This window comes from Ornithorhynchus anatinus, chromosome 2, assembly GCF_004115215.2.
Source record: "Ornithorhynchus anatinus isolate Pmale09 chromosome 2, mOrnAna1.pri.v4, whole genome shotgun sequence".
In the NCBI taxonomy this organism is placed as follows: Eukaryota; Metazoa; Chordata; class Mammalia; order Monotremata; family Ornithorhynchidae; genus Ornithorhynchus; species Ornithorhynchus anatinus.
The window spans coordinates 17,025,599-17,050,586 of NC_041729.1; the positions used below are offsets into that span (position 1 = coordinate 17,025,599).

General features: G+C 41.6%; 1 protein-coding gene across 7 annotated transcripts in view; it reads left to right on the forward strand.

Annotated features, from left to right (window-relative positions):
• The window catches only part of MPHOSPH9 (M-phase phosphoprotein 9), a 61,895-nt gene that overhangs the window by 15,408 nt on the left and 21,499 nt on the right, over positions 1–24,988 (forward strand). For all 7 annotated transcript variants that reach the window (XM_029056413.1, XM_029056416.1, XM_029056414.1 and 4 more), the window contains 5 exons: positions 6,108–6,195; positions 14,571–14,677; positions 15,829–15,954; positions 16,408–16,874; positions 17,446–17,604. In XM_029056413.1, coding sequence (XP_028912246.1) covers positions 6,108–6,195; positions 14,571–14,677; positions 15,829–15,954; positions 16,408–16,874; positions 17,446–17,604 — 947 coding nt within the window. The remainder of the gene's footprint in view (positions 1–6,107; positions 6,196–14,570; positions 14,678–15,828; positions 15,955–16,407; positions 16,875–17,445; positions 17,605–24,988) is intronic.

Sequence of the window (24,988 nt, forward strand, 5' to 3'; positions counted from 1 at the left end):
TTAAGTGACATGCCCAGGGTCACACAACCGAGAAGTGGTGGAGGCAGAATTAGAACCCAGATCCTTTGACTCTAGGCCTGTGTTCTTTTCACTAGGTCATGCTGCTTCCCCAATTCTACCTTTATATCCTTGCTCTTCCTCTCGTTCCCATTATTTATAAGCAATTTTTGTCTATTTGCCTTCCCCAATAGACTGTGAGCTTCTTGAGGTTAGAGAACATCTTGCTTATGCTAACTCTGTTGTATTGTACTCTCCCAAACACTTAGTCCAGTACTCTGCACATGCACAGTAAGCACTCTGTAAATATGATTGACTGACTGCTCTGCACATAGTAAGCATTCAGCTCCAATTATCGCCCCATCTCTCTCCTACCATTCCACTTCAGACTCCTTAGGCAAGTTATCTACACCTGTAATCTGCAGTTCCTCTCCTCCGTTTCTCTTCTTGACTCCCTCCAATCTGGATTCCAGCCCCTTCGCTCCACTGAAACTGCCTTTTCAAAGGTCACCAGTGATCTCCTTCTTGCCAAATCCAGCAGCCTCTACTCCATCCTAATTCTCCTCGACCTCTCAGCTGCCTTCGATACTGTTGACCATCCCCTTCTCCTGGGAGCTTAATCCAACCTTGGTTTCAGTGACACTGTCCTCTCCTGTTTCATTCTCATTCTCCCTTTTGCAAGTTTCCTCCTCCACCTCCCACTCCCTAACTGCTGTGGGGGGTCCCTCAAGGCTCAGTTCTGTGTCCCCTTCTATTCTCTATCTACACCCACTCCCTTGGAGAACTGATTGGTTCCCATGGCTTCAACTACCATCTCTATGCGGGTGATTCCTAAATCCATATCTCCAGCCTTGATCTCTCTGCAGTCTCGCATTTCTTCCTGCCTTCAGGATATCTCTGCTTGAACGTCTTGCTGACACCTCACATTTGTCCAAAAGAGAATTCCTATCTTCCCGTCCAAACACCATTCTCCCCCTGACTTTTCTGCCACTGTAGACATCCTCCCTGTCTCACAAGCCCATAACTTTGACCATCCCTGACTTTGCTTTCTCATTCAACCCACGTATTCAGTTGGTCACCAAATCTTGTCAGTGCCCTCTCAACATCACCAAAATCCACCCTTTCCTCTTCTTCCAAACTGCTACCAAATTAGTCCAAGGACTTTTCCTATCTCGCCTTTATTACTGTATCAGCCTCCTTGCTGACCTCCCTGCCTCCTGTCTCTCCCCACTTCAGTCCATACTTCATCCTGCTGCCCAGATCATTTTTCTAGAGAAGTGTTCACTCCATGTTTCCCCACTCCTCCAGCCTGCAGTGGTTGCCCATCTACATCCGCATCAGAGATGGCATACCATCAACTTGTCCCCTCCTACATTACCTCCCTGATTTCCTACTACAACCCAGTCCACAAGCTTCGCTCCTCTAATGCCAATCACTGCTGACCTCTTGCCCACGTCCTGCCTCTGACCTGGAACACCCTCTCTCTTCATACAATAAATAGTCACTCTCCCCACCTTCAAAACCTTATTGAAGGCACATCTTCTGGAAGAGGCCTTCCTCGACTAGGCCCTCATTTTCTCTTCTCCCACATTCTTTTGTGTTGCCCTTGCACTTGTGCTGCCCCTCCCTCAGCCACAGAGCACTTATGTACATATGTACATAGATTATTATTCTTATTATTCTATATCATCCACATAAAGGTGGTAGTTGAAGCCATGGAAGTCATGGCCTAGTGGTAAGAGCCCAGGCTTGGGAGTCAGAGTTTGTGGGTTTGAATCCCGGCTCCACCACTTGCCAGCTGTGTGACTCTGGGCAAGTCACTTCACATTTCTGTGCCTCAGTTACCTCATCAGTAAAATGGGGATTAAGACTGTGAGCCCTATATGGGACAACCTGATTACCTTGTATCTACCCAGCACTTAGAACAGTGATTGGTACATAATAACCGCTTAACAAATACAGTCATCATCATCTGTAATTTATATTAATGTCTGTCTCCCCCTCTAGACTGTAAACTCATTCTGGGCAGGAAATGTCTCTACCGACTCTATTACATTTTAACAGAGCTTAGTACAGTGCTCTGCACACAGTAAGCACTCCAAGCACATACTACAGTACTTTTTATTCAGCAGGTGCTTAATAAATGCCATTGATTGGTTTTTATCCTCATATTTTATTGTTAATTTTTCCCTCTGACAGATTAGTTTCCCCTTCTGGAGTCTGTATTGACTGAAAGATATGGACTTACTGTAAGCATTAATTTTGTAGGAGGTTGTCAATCAGAGCTAATCATGGTTAGTTTTTTTGTAAGGGATAACTCATTTTTTAAATGTTCTGTCATTTGATACATTGCACATTTTTACATTTAACTCTCCTTTAAAAAAAATTCAACTCCAGGAGATTTTTACCCTTACCCAGCAAAAACTGAAATGTCTTAAAAAGCCTTTGAAACAAATCTGCTCACAGTTTACATCAATATAGTTTATGTTATAAATACTAACCTAGAATTCCAAAATCTGCTGGGTTAGTATAGTATCCATGTCATATAATAATAATAAAGATGAGAGTTATTCAGCAAACAATATTTGCATTCTGAAAAAACAAGGGGAGGGACCTACCCAGAAAGGTTTGCAGGAGCAGCTGATGGGTGTAAAGGGGAGAGGCCCATCTTGGGAAAGAATGACTGCTTACTAATGGATCTCACCTGACCTTGGCAGTAAGATTTAGAGAAGCTGGCAGAAGAGGATTCCCCCAAGCTGGGGTTCTCTGCAGCCCTCCAGCCTCTCATCTTCCAAGATCTCTACTGCCAGCTTTCTGCAGCCTCCTTTCACCCCCATCCCCACCCCTAGCACCCTCCGTGAAAACCGAAGGGACATGCTGACAAGTAAAAGTTAGGCGGTACTGACTTAATCTCAAACTTTGGACCCTGCCTATTGCCAGGTTATGAGACAAGGAAGCTTAGAAGTTTTAATACTCTTCTTCCTTTTATGTTACTTTGTGTTCTTTCTGGGCTGCCCTTATTGCATGCTGTGTGGGTGAGGCTTTTAAATATCAAAAATCAAATTAATGTAGGCCAGAGTTGTCCCAAAAAAACATGGATATGCAGTGTACAGGTAAATTACAAAATCTGGCCTTCCTTTACATCAGGCACACTGTATCATTAAAAAATTGCTGTAGCAGTATTTATGAACATAGCTGGGAAGCAGCATGGTCTAGTGGAAAGAGCACAGGCCTAGGAGTCAGAGGACCTGGCTTCTAGTCCTGGCTCTGCCTCTTGCCTGTTGTAAGGCTTTGGGCAAGTCACTTTACTTCTCTGTGCCTCAGTTTCCTTAACTGTATAATGGGGATTCAATACATGTCCTCCCTCCTGCTTAGGCTTTGAGTCCCATGTGGGACAGGGACTGTGTCCAGCCTGATTAATTCGTATCTACCCTAGTGCTTAGAACAATGTTTTGACACAAAATAAGTGCTTAACAAATGCCTTATATAAAAAAAAAACCTCTCTAATCCTAAGAAAGAAATTTACCTAATTTTCATCACAACCTACCAAGAAAGAGGATTTAGAAGGACCCTCCAAAAGGATTTTTTAAAGGCACTATCTATTCTCTTTCCCTTCAGTCTATTCTCTCCCTTCATCCCTCTGAGAACTTATATCAGGGCTTTCCAGGCCCCTTCTCTGACACTATCAGATAAGAAAGGGGAAAGTTAAAATGAAAATGAAGGAAACAGTGCTAGCTATTCATCAGAAGTAGGGAAAGGGGATTGTTAGGTCTGGAAGCCATTTAGTGTTTTGTGCTTCTCTGGTCTCTTTCTTATCTTTTTCTTTTTGCATTCTAAATGGTGGTGGTTCCTTCCATTTGAACCCAGTCTACCATTAATAGTAGTAAACTTCTGCTTTGGCATGATGATTTAAAGGTGTCTTGGGGCAAGGAAAGAAGAACTTTTCTCATTTGTATGACTTTATACCAGCAAACTATTCTCAAGCTTGGGTAGACATCCCTGTGATAGTAATTTCTTGCTTTCTAAGTTTTTCCTAACCAAAGCCTTTGAATTGAGGGGAGTTTTCCTCTTCTGGTGAACTTCATAAAACCTACATCTTCAGTTTTGTGGTCACATAACTCATATTTGAATTTCTGTTTCATTTTGGTGGTTGCAGACTTAACTGAAACCTGATGTTCTCTTGATTTCAGTGGAGTGTAGCACCCATCAGCAAAATATTATAGGTTTAGGTAGTCATGGGAAAACTTGGATGAAAGGAAGATTGATACTCATCTTTGTACATTTTGTTTGGTGCTTTTCTGTTTTCAAAGATTGTCTTGGAGACTATGACTTGATATTTCCTTTAGTCTTAGAGATGTTGCGGTAAATTCTTTATTTGAATTTGTGGGGAGAGTCCCACAGTGCTTTATAATCATAAAAAATGGTTTTGATGGTTTTGGTACCGGTGAGGTTGGTGTGTCACAGGCTTTCTATTTTCAGTAACACTCGGTCTGTGTAATGCCATTAAAAGAGTCTTTGAAGTAGCAGAGGAAAATAGGACACCCTTGCATTTCTGGGGAACTTCCCCCTTTTCAGTTAATTTCTTCTTCTCTCTTCATTTAATTACCTAATCCTTTTTCCAAAATTCTCTTTTGGATCATATTTCCTTAATTCATAATGTTTCATTTGAGAAGCATATGAGGTTTCAGCTAGCTTGGCTGTAAGTTTGAGAAATCCCAAGGCTTTAATTGTTTTGTGACTATAGAAACATTAGCAAGTCTCAGGTGTTTATCATAATAACTGTATAATTTATTCTGTGATTGTCTTCCTAATTACCCCGGGAGCCTGGTGAGACAAATTAAAGCCACTGTAGTAGAGTTATAATATCTCGTCTAGACTCTCAGCTTATTCTGGGCTGGGTAAATGTCTACTCACTCTGTTGCATTGTAGTCTTCTAAGCGCATAGTACAGTGCTCTGCACACAGTAAGTGCTCAATAAATACCATAGCTTTATTGAATCTTGGCGAGGGAGGGTTGACACTTCAGAAGGACTGTTCATTCATCCAGTCTTCCATTTCTCAATAAAAGCTAGGCCTTCTTTCTTCAGTACATGCCTTTTTCTCAGAAGTGAGCGGCAGGCCGCTATTTAAGGTAAGCTCACCTTTTAGTTCACTGCTTTTGTGTGGCAGCCAAGTTTCCTAACTTTCTCACCTTATAATAAAGAAGGTAAAATACTGTAATACTGATTACTTAGCTTAGTCATCCCTTATAATACTTTCCTCTCTTCTTGTATATTGGTTGACTTTATAACCATTTGGCTTCTAAAAAGGCAAGTGATTGCTAATCTGGTTTTTTGGTTAGTGAGAAAGGGGCTAAGAAATGCCGCGATCCTTGATGGTAGGCAGTCTTTCATTATTGTTATTATTAACAATAGTAATAAGCACTTACTAATGCTAAGCACTGTACAACATTGTAAGAAATTCCATGCTTAAAATGGAAGGGAAGAACAGTAAGTTATCCATATTTAGAGTTGCACAGAATGGAAAGTTTTGAAGTCATTCTGCTTTGAATTTATTATTAATAGGTGCTGTGAATTCATATGTAAAAATTTAATGAAAATTTTGATTTTATTGGATTCAATAGGATTCAATATTGAGCTTACTAAGTTTAGTAATTATCTTTTTTAAGGAAGCAAATTCATCCTCCTGGTTCCACTTCACTGATCACTGAGTTAATTGAATATTAATAATATTTGAAATTTTTCATGCTAATGCCTATGTAGTCAATTCTGCCATGATATGTGTTTTCATTATGTGTCTTGTGTAGAACGCTTTTGTGGAATTAGGGAACATTCTTCCAACTGTGAGTCTCTCTGAATGTTGAAAGAAATGGTTTGTATATGCACAGGTTTTAGACATAACATGAATGCTATAACTTTATTTCCTCATAATGTGAGGTTTTTAAAAACCAAAGCCGTGCATTTTTCTGTGTGTTGTTTAAGTACTTAACATATGCCAAGCCTTGGGTTGCATTCGAGGAAAACTCATTTCATACCAAAAAAAAAATTGGTTAAGATTTTACCCATATAATTTTTAGCTGATGTAAACCTACTTTTCTTTCTTGAACTATAGCCCGAAATCACTGCTGATACACATCCTCCTGCCTTTTACCTCAGTAAACCAGATGAAAGTCCAAATTCTCTGATGTCTGAAGCATCAGGTATAGTACATTTCCAACTTATTACATTTAAACTTCTCTACTCCCTCCTTTATTGAAATTCTTTCCCGTAATCCTCAACATAAGATTTTGTCCTATTTTTTGTAGCTGAGTAATTCCCTATAAATGTCAGTCATCAGCTGCTGAGCCTCTGCGTAGATTTGTTTCCTCAGCATCATATTGGTTCTTTCTCACCACATCACCAGAAAGTTTACTGAAAGTGAGGAAAAAAGAGCTCTTGTTTTCTTGTAGAGTTATGCCGAACACAAATATTTTTGAGTTAAAATATGCACTTTGCTGACCCTTGGGTAGTTCTAAAGGACCTATGATTAACAATCTCGGATACTTGCAATTATGCTGTGAGAAATAAGGTGCCAAATTTTGCAATCTGCCCGGTAACCTTTGAAAGAGAGAAGTTTTGGCAAATACAAAAATATTGCATATGAGTTTTTCTTCTTTTTTATCCCATAATCTAATTGGCATAGGAAAGATGTGTAGGATCAATATGAAAAGATGAAAAGAATATATTTCCCACTCATTTTAATTTAGGTTTGCCAAGTTTAGTCAAGGGGCAGCATTATATGATATATTGAAAACAACAGTTTCTTCTAGTGAGCGTATGAAGCAGAAAATAATTGTTGAATTTCTTACTGTGGGAGAGTTTTCTCCAGAGGATGTTCATAGATATTTAAAGAATATATATGATGACTAGACCATCAATATGCTCATCATGAGCAAACCATTTTGATATTAATGTTGAGAAGCAGCATGGCCTAATGAAAAGAGCATGGGCCTGAGAGGCAGAGGACTTAAATTCTAATCTCAGCTCTGCCACTTGCCTGCTGTATGAACTTGAGCAACTTAGTTAACTTTGGTCTGCCTCAGTTTTCTTATTTGTAAAATGGAGATTCATTACCTGTTCTCCATCCTACATATGTGGAGCTTGGCACAGAGGAAGTTCTTACAGATTCAGTTAGCAGCTTCAAAGGAGTTGGGCTGCAAAGGCAGTGACCTGGTATCCTTAGTGGATAGAACATAGCCCTGGGAATCAGAAGGACCTGAATTCTAATTTGGCTCTGCCACTTGTCTGCTGTGTGACCTTGGACATGTTACCTCACTTCTCTGAGCCTCACTTGCTTCATCTGTAAAATAGGGAGTAAGCGTGTGAGCCCCATTGTGGGATACGGACTGTGTCCAACCTGATTAATTTGTAGCTACCCCAGTGCTTAGAACAGTGCATGGTGCATAGTAAGCACTTAACAAGTACCATAATTATACTACAGTCAGATTGACGTGTCCTGTAAATGGGATCCCACTTTAGTTAGTGTAAAGCAGTAGGTTTTGGAAGCCGTTGCTTAAAGCATCTTAAATAACTCAAGATTTAGGCACAGTTGGTCATAAGTACAAAAAAAATTGACCCTGAGTACAAAGAAAATGAACAGTCCATCTTTAAAGAACTCTTAAAATGCTTGAAACTAAAGGGAGGAATTTCTATGGCAAATCATCATAGATAATGATAGTTTAATTTACTATTTTGACCCCAGAACAAGCTAAAACCTTGTTTCCTCTTTTTGTCACTCTTATTGTTCTTCCATCTTTCTCTTTTTCTCCTTTTCCTCTCTTCTTCTCTTTCTTTCTTCCTCCCTCCTTCTCACCCTCCTTTCCCTGCTTCTCTCCTCCCATATTTTCCAGTCCTCCTTCTCCCTCTTACCCACTTGAATCAGCATGGCTTAGTGGAAAGAGCCTGGGCTTGGGAGTCAGAGGTCACGGGTTCTAATCCTGGCTCCGCCACCTGTCAGCTGTGTGACTTTGGGCAAGTCACTTGTTGTCTCGGTGCCTCAGTTACCTCATCTGTCAAATGAGGTTTGACTGTGAGCCCCAAATGGGACAACCTGATTACCCTGTATCTACCCCAGCGCTTAGAACAGTGCTCTGCACATAGTAAGCACTTAACAAATACCAACATTATTATTATTGTTATTACCTAGGCAAGTATTGAAATGGGTGGGCTCTTGCATAGGGCTACTGAAAGCCTGTTCTGAAAAACTGTAATCTGTTTTGAATATTGATTGGATCAGATACAGTCCCTGGTCCACATGGGACTCATAATTTAAGAGGTGGATAGAGCAGGTATCTTATCTCCACTTTACAAATGAGGACACTGAAGCACAGAGAGGTTAAGTGGTTTGCCCAAGGTCACCTAGCAGGCTAGCCACAGAGCCGGGACTAGAACTTGCCTTTCCTAATTGCTAGTTCTGTGCTCTGTCCACTGGACTGTGATACCTCCCATTTTAAAAAGTCCGTCATTCAATCAGTCGGTAATATTTATTGTGTGTGTGCTGTTTGCAGAGCACTATATTAAGAACGTACATAAGCAGTGTGGTTCAGTGGAAAGAGCAAGGGCTTGGGAGTCAGAGGTCATGAGTTCGAATCCCGGCTCTGCCACTTGTCAGCTGTGTGACTGTGGGCAAGTCACTTCACTTCTCTGTGCCTCAGTTATCTCATCTGTAAAATGGGGATTAACTGTGAGCCTCACATGGAACAACCTGATTACCCTGTATCTACCCCAGCGCTTAGAAGAGTGCTCGGCACATAATAAGCGCTTAACAAATACCAACATTATTATTATTATTTGAGTTAAGACATGATCCCTGCCCTCAGGGAATTTACAGAAAGTCTCTGTTTACTTCTGTCTCCTACCTCCATATTCAAATAAATGAGTGAACACAAAGAAAACTGGAAGCCCGTTTACAAGGAATTTTGACTGCTCTGAAACTTGAAATAATGAATTTCTATTACCATAGATGATGCAGTCCGAGTTCATGCCCAATTATAACTCTCAGACCAATCGAGCTGTTTCTTATATTTCTTTGTCTGACACAGGCCTATGTGCCTTGGCTGTAGCTTCAGATTTTAAACTCTCTTAGTGCAGAGACCATTTCAGTTCTATTCCAACACACACATAACGGCACCTGTCAGCACACGTTGTCCTTTTCTTTTCCCCTCTGCCCCCACTTAGAGGTTTTACAGAGTTGGAGGAGGGTTATCTAGGGGACTTCAGAGGAAGAGGACATGGGAGAATGCTTGGGTGGACACTCCATTCCAGTGCCTACAATCCCAATTTTTTTTCTAAAGTTCTACTTTCTTCCCAGAGCCCCCATTAACCTCTTCTCCTTTCCTTCTCAGTGCTCCCCAGCTCTACCCTCTCCCCAGGACCAATTGCCTATGCCTCTTACCCCAGGTGGTTTTGAGAAGCAGCTTCGCTTAGTGGAAAGAGCATGGGCTTGGGAGTCAGAGGACATGGGAGTCAGCAGACACTTGTCTGCTGTGTGACCTTGGGCAAGCCATTTAACTTCTCTGTACCTCACTTATCTGTAAAATGAGGATTAAGATTGTGAGCCCCACAAGGGACAACCTGATTACCTTGTATCTACCCCAGCGCTTAGAACGGTGCTAGGCACATAGTAAACACTTAACAAATACCATCATTATTACTATATTATTATTCTGTTTTTCCCAGGGCCCTCCTAGCTCTGACTCTACTCTCTGATGTTTTCAGTCAGTCACTCTGTATTACTTAGGGAATGCTTACTCTTTGCACAGCACTGTGCCTTGGAGAGAACAGAAGAGTTAATAGACACTGTCCTTGCCCTCAAGAAGTTTTGCCCTCTTTTCCTCATCTTTGGAAAGACCTAGCAGGGAACTTCCAAAACAGATACTTCCACATCGAGAGGTTTTTATATGTGGATTTCTTTCCTACTGTCTAATCTTTTTAATCTTTTTTAATCTTTCTCCTTTCCTCTCCTCCTCCTGGGCTCCCTGCCTGAGGCAGCATGATTGAACAGCTGGGGCTAATCAGACTGCCCTCAGTTGGTTGTGCTGCGGCTGCTGCTGGCTTCCCAAGAACTGATAAAGAGCAGCCTGGGCATTAGGGCCCTTTCCATACCCCCAAGAAGAAAGAGGATTGTTAGAGGCCAAGGGGGCCGTGGGTGGCAGAGACTGAGCAAGTTTTTTCCTGAAGAGAAGGTGGGATGGGTGGGCCTGGTGAATAGTAAATAAGGACCAAGTCTTGGGATTCAGTTAATTATGATATCTGTTAAGCACTTTCTATGTGCTAAGCACTGTTCTAAGCACTTGGGTAGATACAGAATAATCATGTTTGTCCCACATAGGGCTCACAGTCTTTATCCATTTTACAGATGAGGTAAGTGAGGCACAGAGAAGTTAAGTGGCTTGCCCAGGGTCATACAGCAGACAAGTGGTGGAGCCAAGATTAGAACCTCTGACTCCCAAGCCTGTGCCCTTTCCACTAAGCCACACTGCTTCTCAGTTGCAAGGAGATAGAGGGAAAGAGAGAAAATGGAGGGTGGAACTACTAGTCTTTATCAGTTGCAGCCAGCCTGAAAATATGGCACTGGCCTGGCTACCGGGGTTGTGTGGTCACCACCCTATTTGTAGTAGCATTTCCACCTTTTTGCTTGCTCTCTTGTCTTCCCTTGAGTGTGTATCCTGTACAAAAAGTGGTCTCAATTAAATCCACCTAAGCCATGTCCTAAAAACAACTATACCCTGGTCCACAATACTACTCCATCCTTATTGACTCTCATGTCCATTGCCTGGGCTAACTGTTTCAGAGTTTACCTAATAGAATGAAAATACTTTTTTATGACTCTAGCCAGAAACATAATGAAAATGCAAAGAAACTGTAATAAGCTTTTTCTTCCAAGACACTTTAATTTGAACCATACTTATTTGCATATCTGTCCAACTTTTTAACATAGAACACTTTTTGTAACATTCAAACAGGGATGGGGCTATTACATGTGGTCATATAAATATTAAATCTAGCAGTAAGGGGTGAGAAGAAGAAAATGGAAGGGAACAGGGAAAGGTAAAGGGCAGTCTTCTGTTCTAGTTCTGCATAGAATAGATACTGCTAACAATAGACACTCCATGAATTAACTTCCTCTACCCCTGCTGTGGTCTTCTCACTCCTGTCTTCTCTTCCCATCCCCCAAGAGGTGACTATCCCTTCTTGTAATTAAGAGGTCCAAAAAAATCTTTTATTTCCTCAAAACCCAGGGTGGGGCAGTTATATGGTGGAGCGAGTTGTCCAACTATGGTAATTTCTATCTGTAGAGAGGAAGAACATTTTGATGTAGTGAAATATCAAGACATTCTTTTATTTCTTTTAAAATTTGGAAAATGGCTCTACCAAATGGTAGGTGGGGCAGGGGTGATGGTAAGATTATAGCTGGAAAGGCATAATCAATCATTTAGCACTTACCATGTGCAGAGCACTGTACTAAGCTCCTGGGAGGGTACAATAATAATAATAATGTTGGTATTTGTTAAGCGCTTACTATGTGCCGAGCACTGTTCTAAGCGCTGGGGTAGATACAGGGTAATCAGGTTGTCCCACGTGAGGCTCACAGTTAATCCCCATTTTACAGATGAGGTAACTGAGGCACAGAGAGGTGAAGTGACTTGCCCACAGTCACACAGCTGACAAGTGGCAGAGCCAGGATTCGAACTCATGACCTCATTCCCAAGCCCGGGCTCTTTCCACTGAGCCACGCTGCTTCCAACTCAACAGTGTAACAGATACTTTCCCTGTCAATGCATAAGTGACTCTGGAGGAGTTCTGAAAAGTCTATCTGTGAAATTCTGGGGGGAATCTGGGTTCCCCTTTTCCTCCTCCCTAAAGTTCCTTTGGGTCAGTTTAACTCCTACCGTTGGATTTTTGATTGGTCAGAAACTCCAGGGTAGGTTCATGAATTTCTGATTAACGATTCTTGCTGCATTAATATAGTAGAAGATTTTTGCATTGGATTTGCATTTATAATGAAGAATGAAAACCTGGTGAATTGCTGTCACTTTTGATTATTTGCAGTAGATTGATGATCTATGGATTTCAGTTACCCACATTTCTAACTAATACTTTGATTTCAGACAAACATTACAACCTCCTCCAGGCCTAATAGTGAAACTCATCAACATGGACTATAACTTTTTTTGTTCCTACTTTTCTACAGAAGTACTAACAGTAGTACTTTGGGAAATGACTGAAAGTCAGGCAGTTGGAGGGTGAATGAGGAGAAGCAAGGGACATAGGTAATTTACAAATTTGATCATCAGGGCCTGAATAATCTAATGAGATGACTTTGCATGCAAATAGCAGAATTGTAGAGCTAGTAAAGTGAAAGTTGTTCCCAGGATGGGTGGGTTTGGGTAGGTCAGATGTCCCAGTTTCACCCAAGTGTCTGTACACATCTGGGTAAATATCAATTTGCTATATAGAGGAAGTATTACTCACTTCTTTTCCCCAAAATCAGAGGACAGAATTTGGAGATCTGAAGGTAAATATTTGGCCAATATCAGCCTTGCCTGGGATTTTATGACTAACTATAAAGCTGTATCTAAGCTTTGCTTAGGTATGTGGGAAACTAATATAATTACACTAGAACTTGTCTCATTTTATTTTTAGGTAATAGTGCTGATGGAGTCTCTCTCTTTTCACGTGATATTTGTTAAGTGCTTACTAATGTGTCAGGCACTGTGTTAAGCGCTGGGGTAGATACAAACTAATCAGGTTGAACACATTCCCTTTCTCACAGAGGGAAAATGTGGGAATCTTAATCTCACAGGAAACAGCATGGTATAGTGGATTGAGCAAGGGCCTGGAAGTCATAAAGTTGTGGGTTCTAATCCTTTCTTTGCCACTTCTTGTCTGTTGCGTGACCTTGGGCAAGTCACTTCACGTCTCTGTGCTTCAGTTTCATCTGTAAAATGGGGATTAAGACCATGAGTCCCATGTGGGACAGGGACTGTGCCCAACCCAATTTGTCTGTATCCACCCCAGTGCTTAGTACAGTGCCTGGCACACGGTAAGCGCTTAACAAATACTGTAATTTTTATTATAATTATTATTACTATTATTTTACCGATGAGGGAATTGAAGCCCAGAAAAGTTAAGGGAATTGGCCAAGGTCAGAGAGCCAACATGGCAGAACTGGTATTAGAATCCAGGTCCTTCTGACTCCCAGGCCCATGTTCTATCCACTAGCCCATGCTGTTTCTCCTGTTGCAAATGTTGGAACATGTGCAGAGAAATTGATTATAGTTGCAGTAATTTTCCTAACCCAACACTGTCTCTTGTGCCTGCCAGTTTTTTTTTTGTTTTTTTTTTTTAACCACATATCGAACACTGTTCTAAGTGCTAGGGTAGGTCCAAGCCAATTAGGTCAGCCACAGTCCCTGTCCCGCTCTGGGCTCGCAGTCTAAGTCGTGTTTCCGAGGGGATAGTGGTGCAATAAGCGTTTGGCAGGCAGGCTGGGGGAAGAGCAGCGCAAACCACACACAAAACTTTTATGTACAAACCTCATTTATGGCCAAAGAGATGGCAGTGGGGAAGGGCAGGGGGTCGGGGAGGGTAAATGCTGGACTGTAGCATTCTAGACCAGCAGACAGTTTCCAGGATAGCTGCCTCATTAACCACTGTGTTCTTCATTGCCCATTTAAGCCAGCTGTTTTCAAAATGCCTGCTGACCTTGTTCACCAAGCGAGACAACATTTACCCAGAAACCTTCAACAACTGAGGATTCCCTTTCAAGCTGTTTTATTTCCAATTAATCAATCATATTTTAGTGCCTACTAATGTGCAGAGCACTGTACTAAGCACTTGGAAGCATTCAACAGAATTAGCAGACATGTTCCCTGCTCACAACATGCTTACAGTCTGGAAGGAAAGACAGACATTAATATAAATTAAGTAATTTATGCACCCACTGTAGTGAGGAGAGGGTCAGACTTTTTGGGGAAACATAGTACTAGCATCAGTTCGTACAGCATCATTAGATGTGCTCCAAGTTATTTTTATTGTTTAGCTTCTTTTATTGCTGGTTCCTAAATCCTTGTGCCTTTTTGTTTTGTTGGGCCTGTGAAAACTCTGGTTTTTTATAAACTTGCTGCTTATAGAAGAATATATTGTTTATTTTGAAATAGTTTTATCAAAAATAATTTGAACTTAATCATATTTATTGAGCGCTTACTGTGTGCAGAGCACTTTTTTAGTCATTTAATTTAAGTGATTAAATTCTAGGATCTTATATTTTAGTGCTGATAAAGTACGTTTATCGTATATGTTGGGTTTTTTTGGTCAGATGTTTTGAATTTGGACATTTCTTTACATTAAACTTGTGGTTATGAAAATAAAAGCCATTGATGTACAAAGGATGCTTTCTATTTGTTTTTCCTTTAGAGTAGAAAATATTAATCTGATTTTTTTCTCCCCTCTTTTTTGCCCTCTTTTCACTTCTCTTTTCCAATACCTTCACCACTCTTTCCCTTTATTTCCTTTCTCTTTTTTAACTTATTAGGATTGACTTACTGGAAGCTAGAAGAGAAAGAACTGTATCATTCTTTGCCAGAGACTTCGGAAAATACACTTTCAAGTGTTTTCCCCTCGAAAGTCTTACCGAACCAGGTATGTTTTTAAATTAAAGAGAAATATTCCCTGTAGTTGATTTTTTTAATAGTTACTAAGTAGTTGTGTTAATACTTGTTAATTTAGCAAGTGATATTTTTGATTTCCTAAAATCCACTTTTATGTGACTGGTTGATTTATTATTCTTTTCCACTTCTTCCACTTGACTTTGTTTCATTTTAAACTACGACTGGAATACAAATGGGCAAATAAAGTCATATTGAATCACTGAATGGATTATTGTAGAAAATGCGTGAACTGGTATGGTGGAATTTGGATGGAGAGAAAAGGCCAAATTCTGGAAATATTTTGAAGGGAGGAACTGACAGCATTTAGCTTTAGAGAGATGATGGGAGGATGGTTGCATTGTCCACTGTGATGAGAAATTAGGAGGATGAGGGGACTTGAGAAGAAAATGGGTTCTTTAGTGCTGAAATTTCAGGCTGTTTAATAATAATAAAAAAATTCTCAGAAATAGATATTCGTCAGTGCTATTCTTTGGTTACTCCCTGCAGAATCTTTTTTTTTGCCTCCCCTAATTGCTTATGTTTTGTTTTGAAGGAGAAGCAAATAAGATAGTGAATTCAGCAGGTCTTTTGAGAAGCAGCATGGCCTAATGGATCGAGCATGGGTCTGGGAGTCCGAAGGACCTGGGTTTTAATCCCGGCTTTGCCACTTGGGAAAGTCACTTAAGTTCTCTGTGTCTCAATTATCTTATCTGTAAATTGGGGGACAGGCACTGTGGCCCACCCACTTTGCTTGTATCCACTTCAGTGCTTAGTACAGTGCCTGGCACATAGTAAGTGTTTAATAAATACCATAACTATTTTGATGTCCCCATACGAATCTGGGGAGACTATGCTGGAGATGCTAATCCACTTTGAAGATGAGCACTTCCATACAAATGTATTAACCCATAGTTGTCCCACAGTTGGTCCCTGCCTGTTTTTCATTTAAAAGTTTTGCTTATTTTACTTGAACAAGAATCATTCAAAATTTTTTTTATTAGAAGCATTACCCTAGTTAATGGTGGAGTGTTGCACCATCTTCGTCATACTGCCAAACAACTTGATTATTCAATTTTGATTTAATTTCCATTAAACATTTTTTGGTGTTAGGTAGTAGTACCATTTACATTTTGTATCTCATAGTCTAACTCTGGAATTGAGGTGAAGCTGCCATCGCTGAAAGAAATTTATCATAAAAAACAAAAGGAAAACAAGCAGCTCCCTGAATGGACTCTCTCTTCTGCTTCTCATTCAAGTCATCCTCCAGAGGTAAAATTATTTATGTACTGATTCCAGCCTACTAATGTCTGAGAGGTTTCGGTAATAATTCAGCAAGGATATGGTTTGGTTATTAACATTTCCTGTACACATTCAAAGCTCAGAGCATGAGGAACTTCAGAAAGGAGTAGGAGAGAAATAAAGCTCTTCCTTGGGCCACCTCTCCTCCTCCCCCTATAGGTCCCCCTGCTCCAACACACACCATGGTTGCTGTTTCCTCAGTTCCTACCACTGTTACTGTAACGCTGCCTTCCAACTCTCTCCCGTCCCTCTCTTCATCACATGACCCTTCAATTAGTGTTCGGAAGAGAATCATAGTAAGAAAATGTACCATGGTGGATTCTAGCCTCTCTGCGAAACGAGGTACCTCTGATGTAAAGATTATTTCTCCCCTAAAAATGGAATGGTAGAAATCACGGCTACCTATTGTTTCTTTCTTTCCAGGTTTTGACACTCGATCCAACGCTACACATGAAGCCAAGTCTACAAAATCTAGGGATTCCATCCCAAAACCTTTTAAGTACTCTCGATGACAGAATCTCATTTTCTCCTGACTCTGTGTTAGAACCTAGTATGTCTAGTCACTCTGAGAGTGATACGTTTTCTCAAGCAAGTAATATCACTTCCTCTCAGTTGGGTGGATCCCCAAAATATCCTTCTAGTATTCAAGCTTCATGCATGGATTCTTGGAAAAGTCATGCATTCCAAAATGAAAGGAATACCAGCCCTACTTTTCCCTTAGCATATACTGTTGCTGGTAATGACCTCCTAATCAACCCCGAAGATGAAGAAAATACCATAATATTAACTCCTTCATCAACCATTCAATCACCATTTCCAAGTGCAGACAACAGCTTACCAGAAGGCAATGTTTCAGTGACTTCCTTTGACGACCCAGTGATGCTATCTAAGTATGCTTTTCTCAATATAGTATCCAGTATATTATTTATTATATTTGATTAACTCAGTTTCACAGAAAGGGAAGTAAGGGATTTGAGGGTACGAGTTTTAGAGCTCTTTTTTGGGAAAAAAACCTTAAGGTATTTTAAACTTATCAAGATCAAGTCTGACTTAGAATTTTCTTATTAATATTTTGAAAATATATGTGTATTGAAGCTGACAGTTTCTTATCAGTAAGCCTGCTAGGGCAATGCTTACCATCCTCTTTAGGTCTGAGATCCAGGTGGAACTCAAGGTAGGTGGAAGAACAGGTACTTATAAATTGTTCATCTGCCTCAGGATGGAAAAGGTCCTTCCTGGGCTTAAAGGATGCAATAAAACCAAGTTGGCATCATCCAGAAATGCTAGCCAGTTCACGGAGTGCTATGCCTCATCGATTGAGAACCACTAGTGCATCAACCATTGCTAATGAATGAGAAAAAGAAGATACACGTTATTGTTTCAATGGTGAATTTTTTCTTATTTCTAGAACAGAGTAGAGAGAATCGAAGAGAGCTTTTTTTCACTCTTTTTTATGCACAGAATTAGGCAGAACCTGAGGAGAAAACATGAACGACATATAGCTGATCTTCGGGCTTATTACGATGCAGAGATACATAGCTTGAAACAACAACTGGAAGCAAATAATATGGCATCTACGTCTGAAGATTTGAAGAAAACCAACCAGAATCTTATAGACAGGTGGAGTGTTCTGAATTATTTGTAATAGTTTTTCCATCTTGAAATTGCATACCTTCCCCCAAAGTACAGTTCATAGAATGATAAGAAATATGAATGTGTTAATTCAGAGAAAAGAAAGCATTTAATATGTTATTTCCCCTAATGGAAATATTTTTAAAGGTTTAGACATAACCCACACAATATGTGGAATTAAGAAAGAAAAGTGAACATGTAGGTTGGTAGAGAATAAGTGAGAAGTTTTATATGAAATTGCAAATTAATATACCTATAGAGATTCAAAAACCATTTTGGAGAAAAATGCCATCCCCAAAAGATTGTTAGTGTGGTTTATCTGAGTTCCTATATTTAACATTTTTTTTTTTTTTTTTACACATAGAGTGGTTGGTTATTCTAAGAGCATCCCAGGAAGTAATGTTTTCAGAAGTTTATTTAGTAATTATAATTATGGTATTTGTTAAGCACTTACTATGTGCCAACCACTGTTCTAAGTGCAAATAGTATAATTTTTTTCTGAACTCTAGATGGTTATCCAGGCCAATTTTGAAAAACTTTAGTATAAAATTATATATAAGAATTTAAAACATCACATAGTTTCTCCACTATTTCCTGTCTCTTTAAGTAAAGCAAGAGCTTGATTATCATTTTTAAGATTTGTAGGAATTATATAATCCACTTTTCTTAAAAATAAGAGCTGAAAAGTCAGAAATGTTATTTTGAAGTGTGATGGGAATTTTAATATTGTCATCTGAACTATATTATACATTTGTTATGGCAGATGGCTGCTATTATTACACTTTAGCAGTTCTCTTAATCACATTAAAGTAAAACAGACAGAAAACTCACTTAGTCAAACGTATTTTATCAGACGTCTGACAATTTATAATCATTTTACATATTTTCCTTAGAATGAAGTATAGTTGGAAAAGCTGTGCTTTCAATATTACACCAATGCGTTTAACTAGGCATTTCATCCTGTTTAGTAGCTGAATTTTGGTCAGTTATTTAGCTCATTTTTATAACCACATAGCCAGTTTTTTATATTGAGAAAATAGAAAGTCAGAAATGGAATGTTTCTGGTAGCAAGCGAGATTAATATCTGGCTATATTAGAAAAAGACCAGAAAGATGTATCAAAAAGGGCCAGAGTCTGCAGCAATGAGGAAAAGATTAAAACTGCCTGATGCATCTTGCTATTTCCCCCATCACTGGTTGTCCTGGTCTTCCTAGAGGAAGAGAGTCTGAAAATTAGTAATTGTGGTATTTAAGCGCTTACTATGTATCAAACACTGTTTTAAGCACTGGAGTAGATACAAATTAATCAGGTTGGACACCATTACCTGTTCTACAGGAGCTTCACAGTTTGAGTAAGAAGAAGAGTAGGAATTTAATCCCCATTTTCGACTGTAGACTACCCCTCTAGACTGTAAACTTATTATGGGCCAGGAACGTGTCTACCGACTCTATTATATTGTATTCTCCCAAGTGCTTAATATATGCTCTGCACACAGTAAGTGCTCAATAATTACCACTGATTGATTGATTTTACAGATGAGGAAACTAAGGTACAGAGAAGCTAAGTGACTTGCCTAAGATCATACGACAATCAAGTGGTGGAGCCAAGATTAAAATCTGGGTCCTTTGACATCTTTCCACTAGGGCACCGTGCTCCTGAATCTGTTGCATTTTCAGGATTGAGAAGCAAGAGAAAACTACCCCATGTTTTTAACTAGGCATTTCACCCTAGTTATCTCCCCTATCTCTGGAAGTGTGGGTGCTGCAAGGAAGTACCCAGATGTCTGAGGCCACCTATTTCCTTTAGCTAACACCAGAAGTTGAAACAAGAAGCAGCATGGCCTTTTGGATAGAGCACGGGCCTTGGAGTCAGAAAGACCTAGGCTGTAATCCTGGCTCTTTCACTTGCCTGCCAAATGACCTTGGGGAAGTCACTTCACTTCTCTGGACCTCACTTACCTCATCTGTAAAGTGGGGATTAAGACTCTGAGTCCTGTGTGGGTTATGGACTGTGTCCAACCTGATTAGCTTGTATCTACCCTCACACTTAGTACAGTGCCCAGCATATAGTAAGTGCAAGCAAATATTAAAAGAAAACAAAAAAACCCCAAGCACTCAGCTGGTTCAACTTCACCCCATGTATTGGAAACAAAGAGTCATGGATCCCTATGTGCTCCCAGTTTGGGAAGCAATTTTTTGGGGGGACACGTGTGTGTGTGTGTGTGTGTGTGAGTGAGAGAGAGAGAGAGAGAGAGAGAGAGGGTAGCTGAACAGCTGAACAATGGGGAGGTAGAGGAAGAAGAGAAAGCAGCACATATATTGGGATTGGGATGGGAAATTGTCATTCCCTTCCCACTCTCTCTTCCCAACTCTCTCATGCTGAAGATGTGATGGGGAAGCCCTCAGAAAGGATTTCTGTATCAGGATTGCCATAAACTGTTCTAGCCCCTGCAACAATGAGGAATGGGAGAAAACCATAACTTTCCCTTGTTTTAGAATAAAATTTAAAAATTCCTGAGGCCCTGATCTGGCATCGACTTTAACTTGGCCAGGAAGTGGGTTTTTTTGTTTTGCTTTGGTTTTGTATTTTAGACCATTTGAACATTATATCTAATGTTGAAATGCTCTATTATAAGACTTTTCTTGAGGGGTAGGGGGGTTGCCTTATATTTTTCTGTTTTTCTCCCTCCCTTAGTTTGTCAGCATCTTGAGAGTAAGGATGAGGTGAACTATAGTATTCATTACATTTTTCTAATTGCCTCTGGCCATTCTCTGCACATCATAACGCACTTCAAAATGCTTGAAGATGACTATGATCATGCTTTAACACAGTAAAATTTAAACTCTCATAGGTTTTTGCTCATATTTTTCTGCCTGTATTGATCTATGAAATGAAGAATTCTGGTTTAATCATATGTCAGGATTGATTCTCTGTGCCTCAGTTTCCTCCTATGGAAAATGGGGATTCACTACCTGTTCTCCCTCCTGCTTAGACTGTGAGCCCCATATACTACAGGAACTACATCCAACTTGATTAACTTGTATCTACCCCATCCCTCAATACGAGTGGTGCTTGCCCCCGCCGATTTTTCCGGACCTTTAACTCTCTCCTTAGGCCCCCTGTTCCTCCCCCTCCCCCATCTCTCACCCCCAATGAACTGGCCACCTATTTCCTCACGAAAATCAACACGATCAGGTCTGAGCTCCCCAAAGTCACCTCTCCGCCTCTCCCCTCCCCCCCACCAACCCCCTCCCCTACTTTCCCATCCTTCCCTGCAGTATCCTCAGAGGAGATCTCCTCCCTCCTCGCAAGTGCCACCCCCTCCACCTGCGCCTCGGACCACATTCCCTCTCACCTTCTTAAAACCATCGCCCCTGCCCTCCTCCCTTCCTTAACTTCTATTTTTAACCACTCAATCTCCAAGGGCTCCTTCCCCTCTGCCTTCAAACATGCCCACGTCTCCCCCATCCTAAAAAAACCCGCTCTTGACCCCACTTCCCCCTCCAGTTATCGTCCTATCTCCCTACTACCCTTCCTTTCCAAAATCCTAGAACGAGTCATCTACAATCGATGCCTAGAATTCCTTAACTCCCATTCTCTCCTAGACCCCCTCCAATCTGGCTTCCGTCCCCTCCACTCTACCGAGACTGCTCTCTCTAAGGTCACCCATGACCTCCTTCTTGCCAAATCCAATGGCTCCTACTCCATTCTGATCCTCCTTGACCTCTCTGCTGCCTTTGACACTGTCGACCGTCCCCTCCTCCTCCATACCTTATCTCACCTTGGCTTTACGGACTCTGTCCTCTCCTGGTTCTCCTCTTACCTCTCTGGCCGATCATTCTCGGTCTCCTACGCTGGAGCCTCCTCCCCCTCCCATCCTTTAACTGTTGGAGTTCCTCAAGGGTCAGTTCTTGGCCCTCTTCTGTTCTCCATTTACACTCACTCCCTCGGTGAACTCATCCGCTCTCACGGCTTTGACTACCATCTCTACGCAGATGACACGCAGATCTACATCTCCGCCCCTGTCCTCTCCCCCTCCCTTCAGGCTCGCATCTCCTCCTGCCTCCGGGACGTCTCCACCTGGATGTCGGCCCGCCACCTAAAACTCAACATGAGCAAGACTGAGCTCCTCATCTTCCCTCCCAAACCCGGTCCTCTCCCAGACTTCTCTATCACCGTGGATGGCACGACCATCCTTCCCGTCCCGCAGGGCCGCAATCTCGGTGTCATCCTTGACTCGTCCCTCTCGTTCACCCCACACATCCTATCCGTTACCAAGACCTGCCGGTTTCACCTCTACAATATCGCCAAGATCCGCCCTTTCCTCTCCACCCAAACGGCTACCTTACTATTACGGGCTCTCGTTATATCCCGGCTAGACTACTGTGTCAGCCTTCTCTCTGACCTCCCTTCCTCCTCTCTCGCCCCGCTCCGGTCTATTCTTCACTCCGCTGCCCGGCTCATCTTCCTACAGAAACGATCTGGGCATGTCACTCCCCTTCTTAAACAACTCCAGTGGTTGCCTATCGACCTCCGCCCCAAACAAAAACTCCTCACTCTAGGCTTCAAGGCTCTCCATCACTTTGCCCCTTCCTACCTCTCCTCCCTTCTCTCTTTCTACCGCCCACCCCGCACACTCCGCTCCTCTGCCGCCCACCTCCTCACCGTCCCTCGGTCTCGCCTATCCCGCCGTCGACCCCTGGGTCACGTCCTCCCGCGGTCCTGGAACGCCCTCCCTCCTCACCTCCGCCAAACTGATTCTCTTTCCCTCTTCAAAACCCTACTTAAAAATCACCTCCTCCAAGAGGCGTTCCCAGACTGAGCTCCTCTTCCCCTTCTACTCCCTCTGCCATCCCCCCTTTACCTCTCCGCAGCTAAAGCCTCATTTTCCCCTTTTCCCTCTGCTCCTCCACCTCTCCCTTCCCATCCCCACAGCACTGTACCCGTCCGCTCAGCTGTATATATTTTCGTTAACCTATTTATTTTGTTAATGAATTGTACATCGCCTCGATTCTATTTAGTTGCCATTGTTTTTACGAGATGTTCTTCCCCTTGATGCTGTTTAGTGCCATTGTTCTTGTCTGTCCGTCTCCCCCGATTAGACTGTAAGCCCGTCAAACGGCAGGGACTGTCTCTATCTGTTGCCGACTTGTTCATCCCAAGCGCTTAGTACAGTGCTCTGCACATAGTAAGCGCTCAATAAATACTATTGAATGAATGAATGATACAAAGTAAGCGCTTAAATTCTGTCATTTAAAGGTTGGCCCGCCAAATCTTTTCACCTTTTAACTAATTCAGTGGTTGAATGCCAAAGTAAAGAGCTGTCAGAAGATCAGGCCAGGAACAGGGAGCGGGCCCTGGGCACATCTGAATTAGCATCTCAGTTTCAAATATTTTTTTCAAGAAAATAAATGAGGGGATCTTCATTTTTAGGCTAAAAGTGAATCCAGTCCATATGCACCCATACGTACACAGAAAGGACAGCTCATTTTAAAGCAGATAATTTCACATAAAGTACCTCTCAAAAAATTAAAGCTCTGTATTGAGCACTTACTCTGGGCAGATCACTGTACTAAGGGCATGGGAAAGTACAGTAAAATTAGTAGACATGATCCCTGTCCTCAGGGATCTCACAATATGGGTCTGGGGGTGGGGGAGAAGAGACAGATATTTAAATATAGGTAGGAAGAAACAATAGAGTGTAAAGATAGGTCTGTCAGTCAATCATATTTATTGAGTGCTTGCTTTGTGTGGAGTACCATACTAAGCACTTGGGAGAGTACAGTATAGCAGAGTTGGTAGACATATTGGCCTCCCACAAGGAGCTTAAACTCTAGAGGGGGAGACAGACATTAAAATACATTACAGATATAGGTATGAGTGCTGTGGGGTTGTTTAAGTGCCTAGGTGACACAAAAAGGAGAGGGAGTAAGGGAAAAGAGGGCTTAATCGGGAAGGTGTTATAGAAGAGATGTGATTTCTAATAAGGCTTTGAAAGTGGGGAGACTGGTGGTCTGTTGGATATGAAGCAGAGAAGCAGCATGGCTCAGTGGAAAGAGCACGGGCTTTGGAGTCAGGGCTCATGAGTTCGAATCCCAGCTCTGCCACTTGTCGACTGTGTGACTGTGGGCAAGTCACTTAACTTCTCTGTGCCTCAGTTCCCTCATCTGTAAAATGGGGATTAAGACTGTGAGCCCCACGTGGGACAACCTGATTCCCCTATGTCTACCCCAGCGCTCAGAACAGTGCTCGGCACATAGTAAGCGCTTAACAAATACCAACATTATTATTATGAAGAGGGAGGGAGTTCCAGACTAGAGGGATGACCTGGGAAAGGGGTCGGCGGTGAGATAGATGAGATCGAAGTACAGTGAGTAAATTGGCATTGTAAGAGTGAAATGTATGGGCTAGGTTATGATAGGAACTAGATGAGGTAAGATAGGAGGGGACGATGGTAAGGAGTTTCTGTTTGTAGAGGTGTTATTCAGATGGAAGGCGTGCATTGTCAGAAGAGTGTTCCCTAATTCTGCTGTCAAATTCTATCTAAACCACTTAGTGAGATCATTACATTCTGGCAGAACTATCCATACTTTATATAAATAATGATGGTGTTTATTAAGCACTTACTCTGTGCCAAGCACTGTGCATAATGGTGGGTAGATGTAAGATCAGATTGTACACAGTCATAGTATCACATGGGGCTCGCAGTCATAGAGGGAGGTAGAAAAGGTATTTTATCCCCATTTTACCTATGAGGAAGCTGAGGCACAAAGTTGTGACTTGCCCAAGCTCACATGGCAGGCAAATGGGGAGCCAGGACTAACACCTGGGTCTGCTGACTCTCTGTCCTGTGCTCTTTCCACTAGGGATTCATTAATAATGACAATAATAAAAATAACTGTGGTGGTTGTTAAGCCGTATATACCCAGCATTGTACTAAGTGCTGGAGTAGGTACAAGGTAGCTGAGTTGAACACAGTCCAACTTTTCATTCATTATTTTAGGAAGCTTTGCTATTGGTCCAATGGAAAGAGCACCATCCTGGGAATCAAGGGAGCTGGATTCTAAATTCAGGTTATGTGGGCGAAGAACGCATATGAGCTTCACAATGCACTGCACCTCTCTGCCTTCTGTTTGCACTGGCAGGGCAAGAGACTAAATGGCACCGCTTAAGGCAATAGAAGTGTGATCAATTCCTCCATGCAAGTGCTCTGTCTTGAGGTTTCATGACAGAAGCTTATCTGTCATTCCTAATGGAAGACTCCTCTTGAGCTACTAAGGTACCATTGAGTGGTATCCTTCTCACTGTGGGCAGGAAACATCTGCCAACTCTGTCATATTGTACTCTCCCAAGCACTTAGTATAGTACTCTG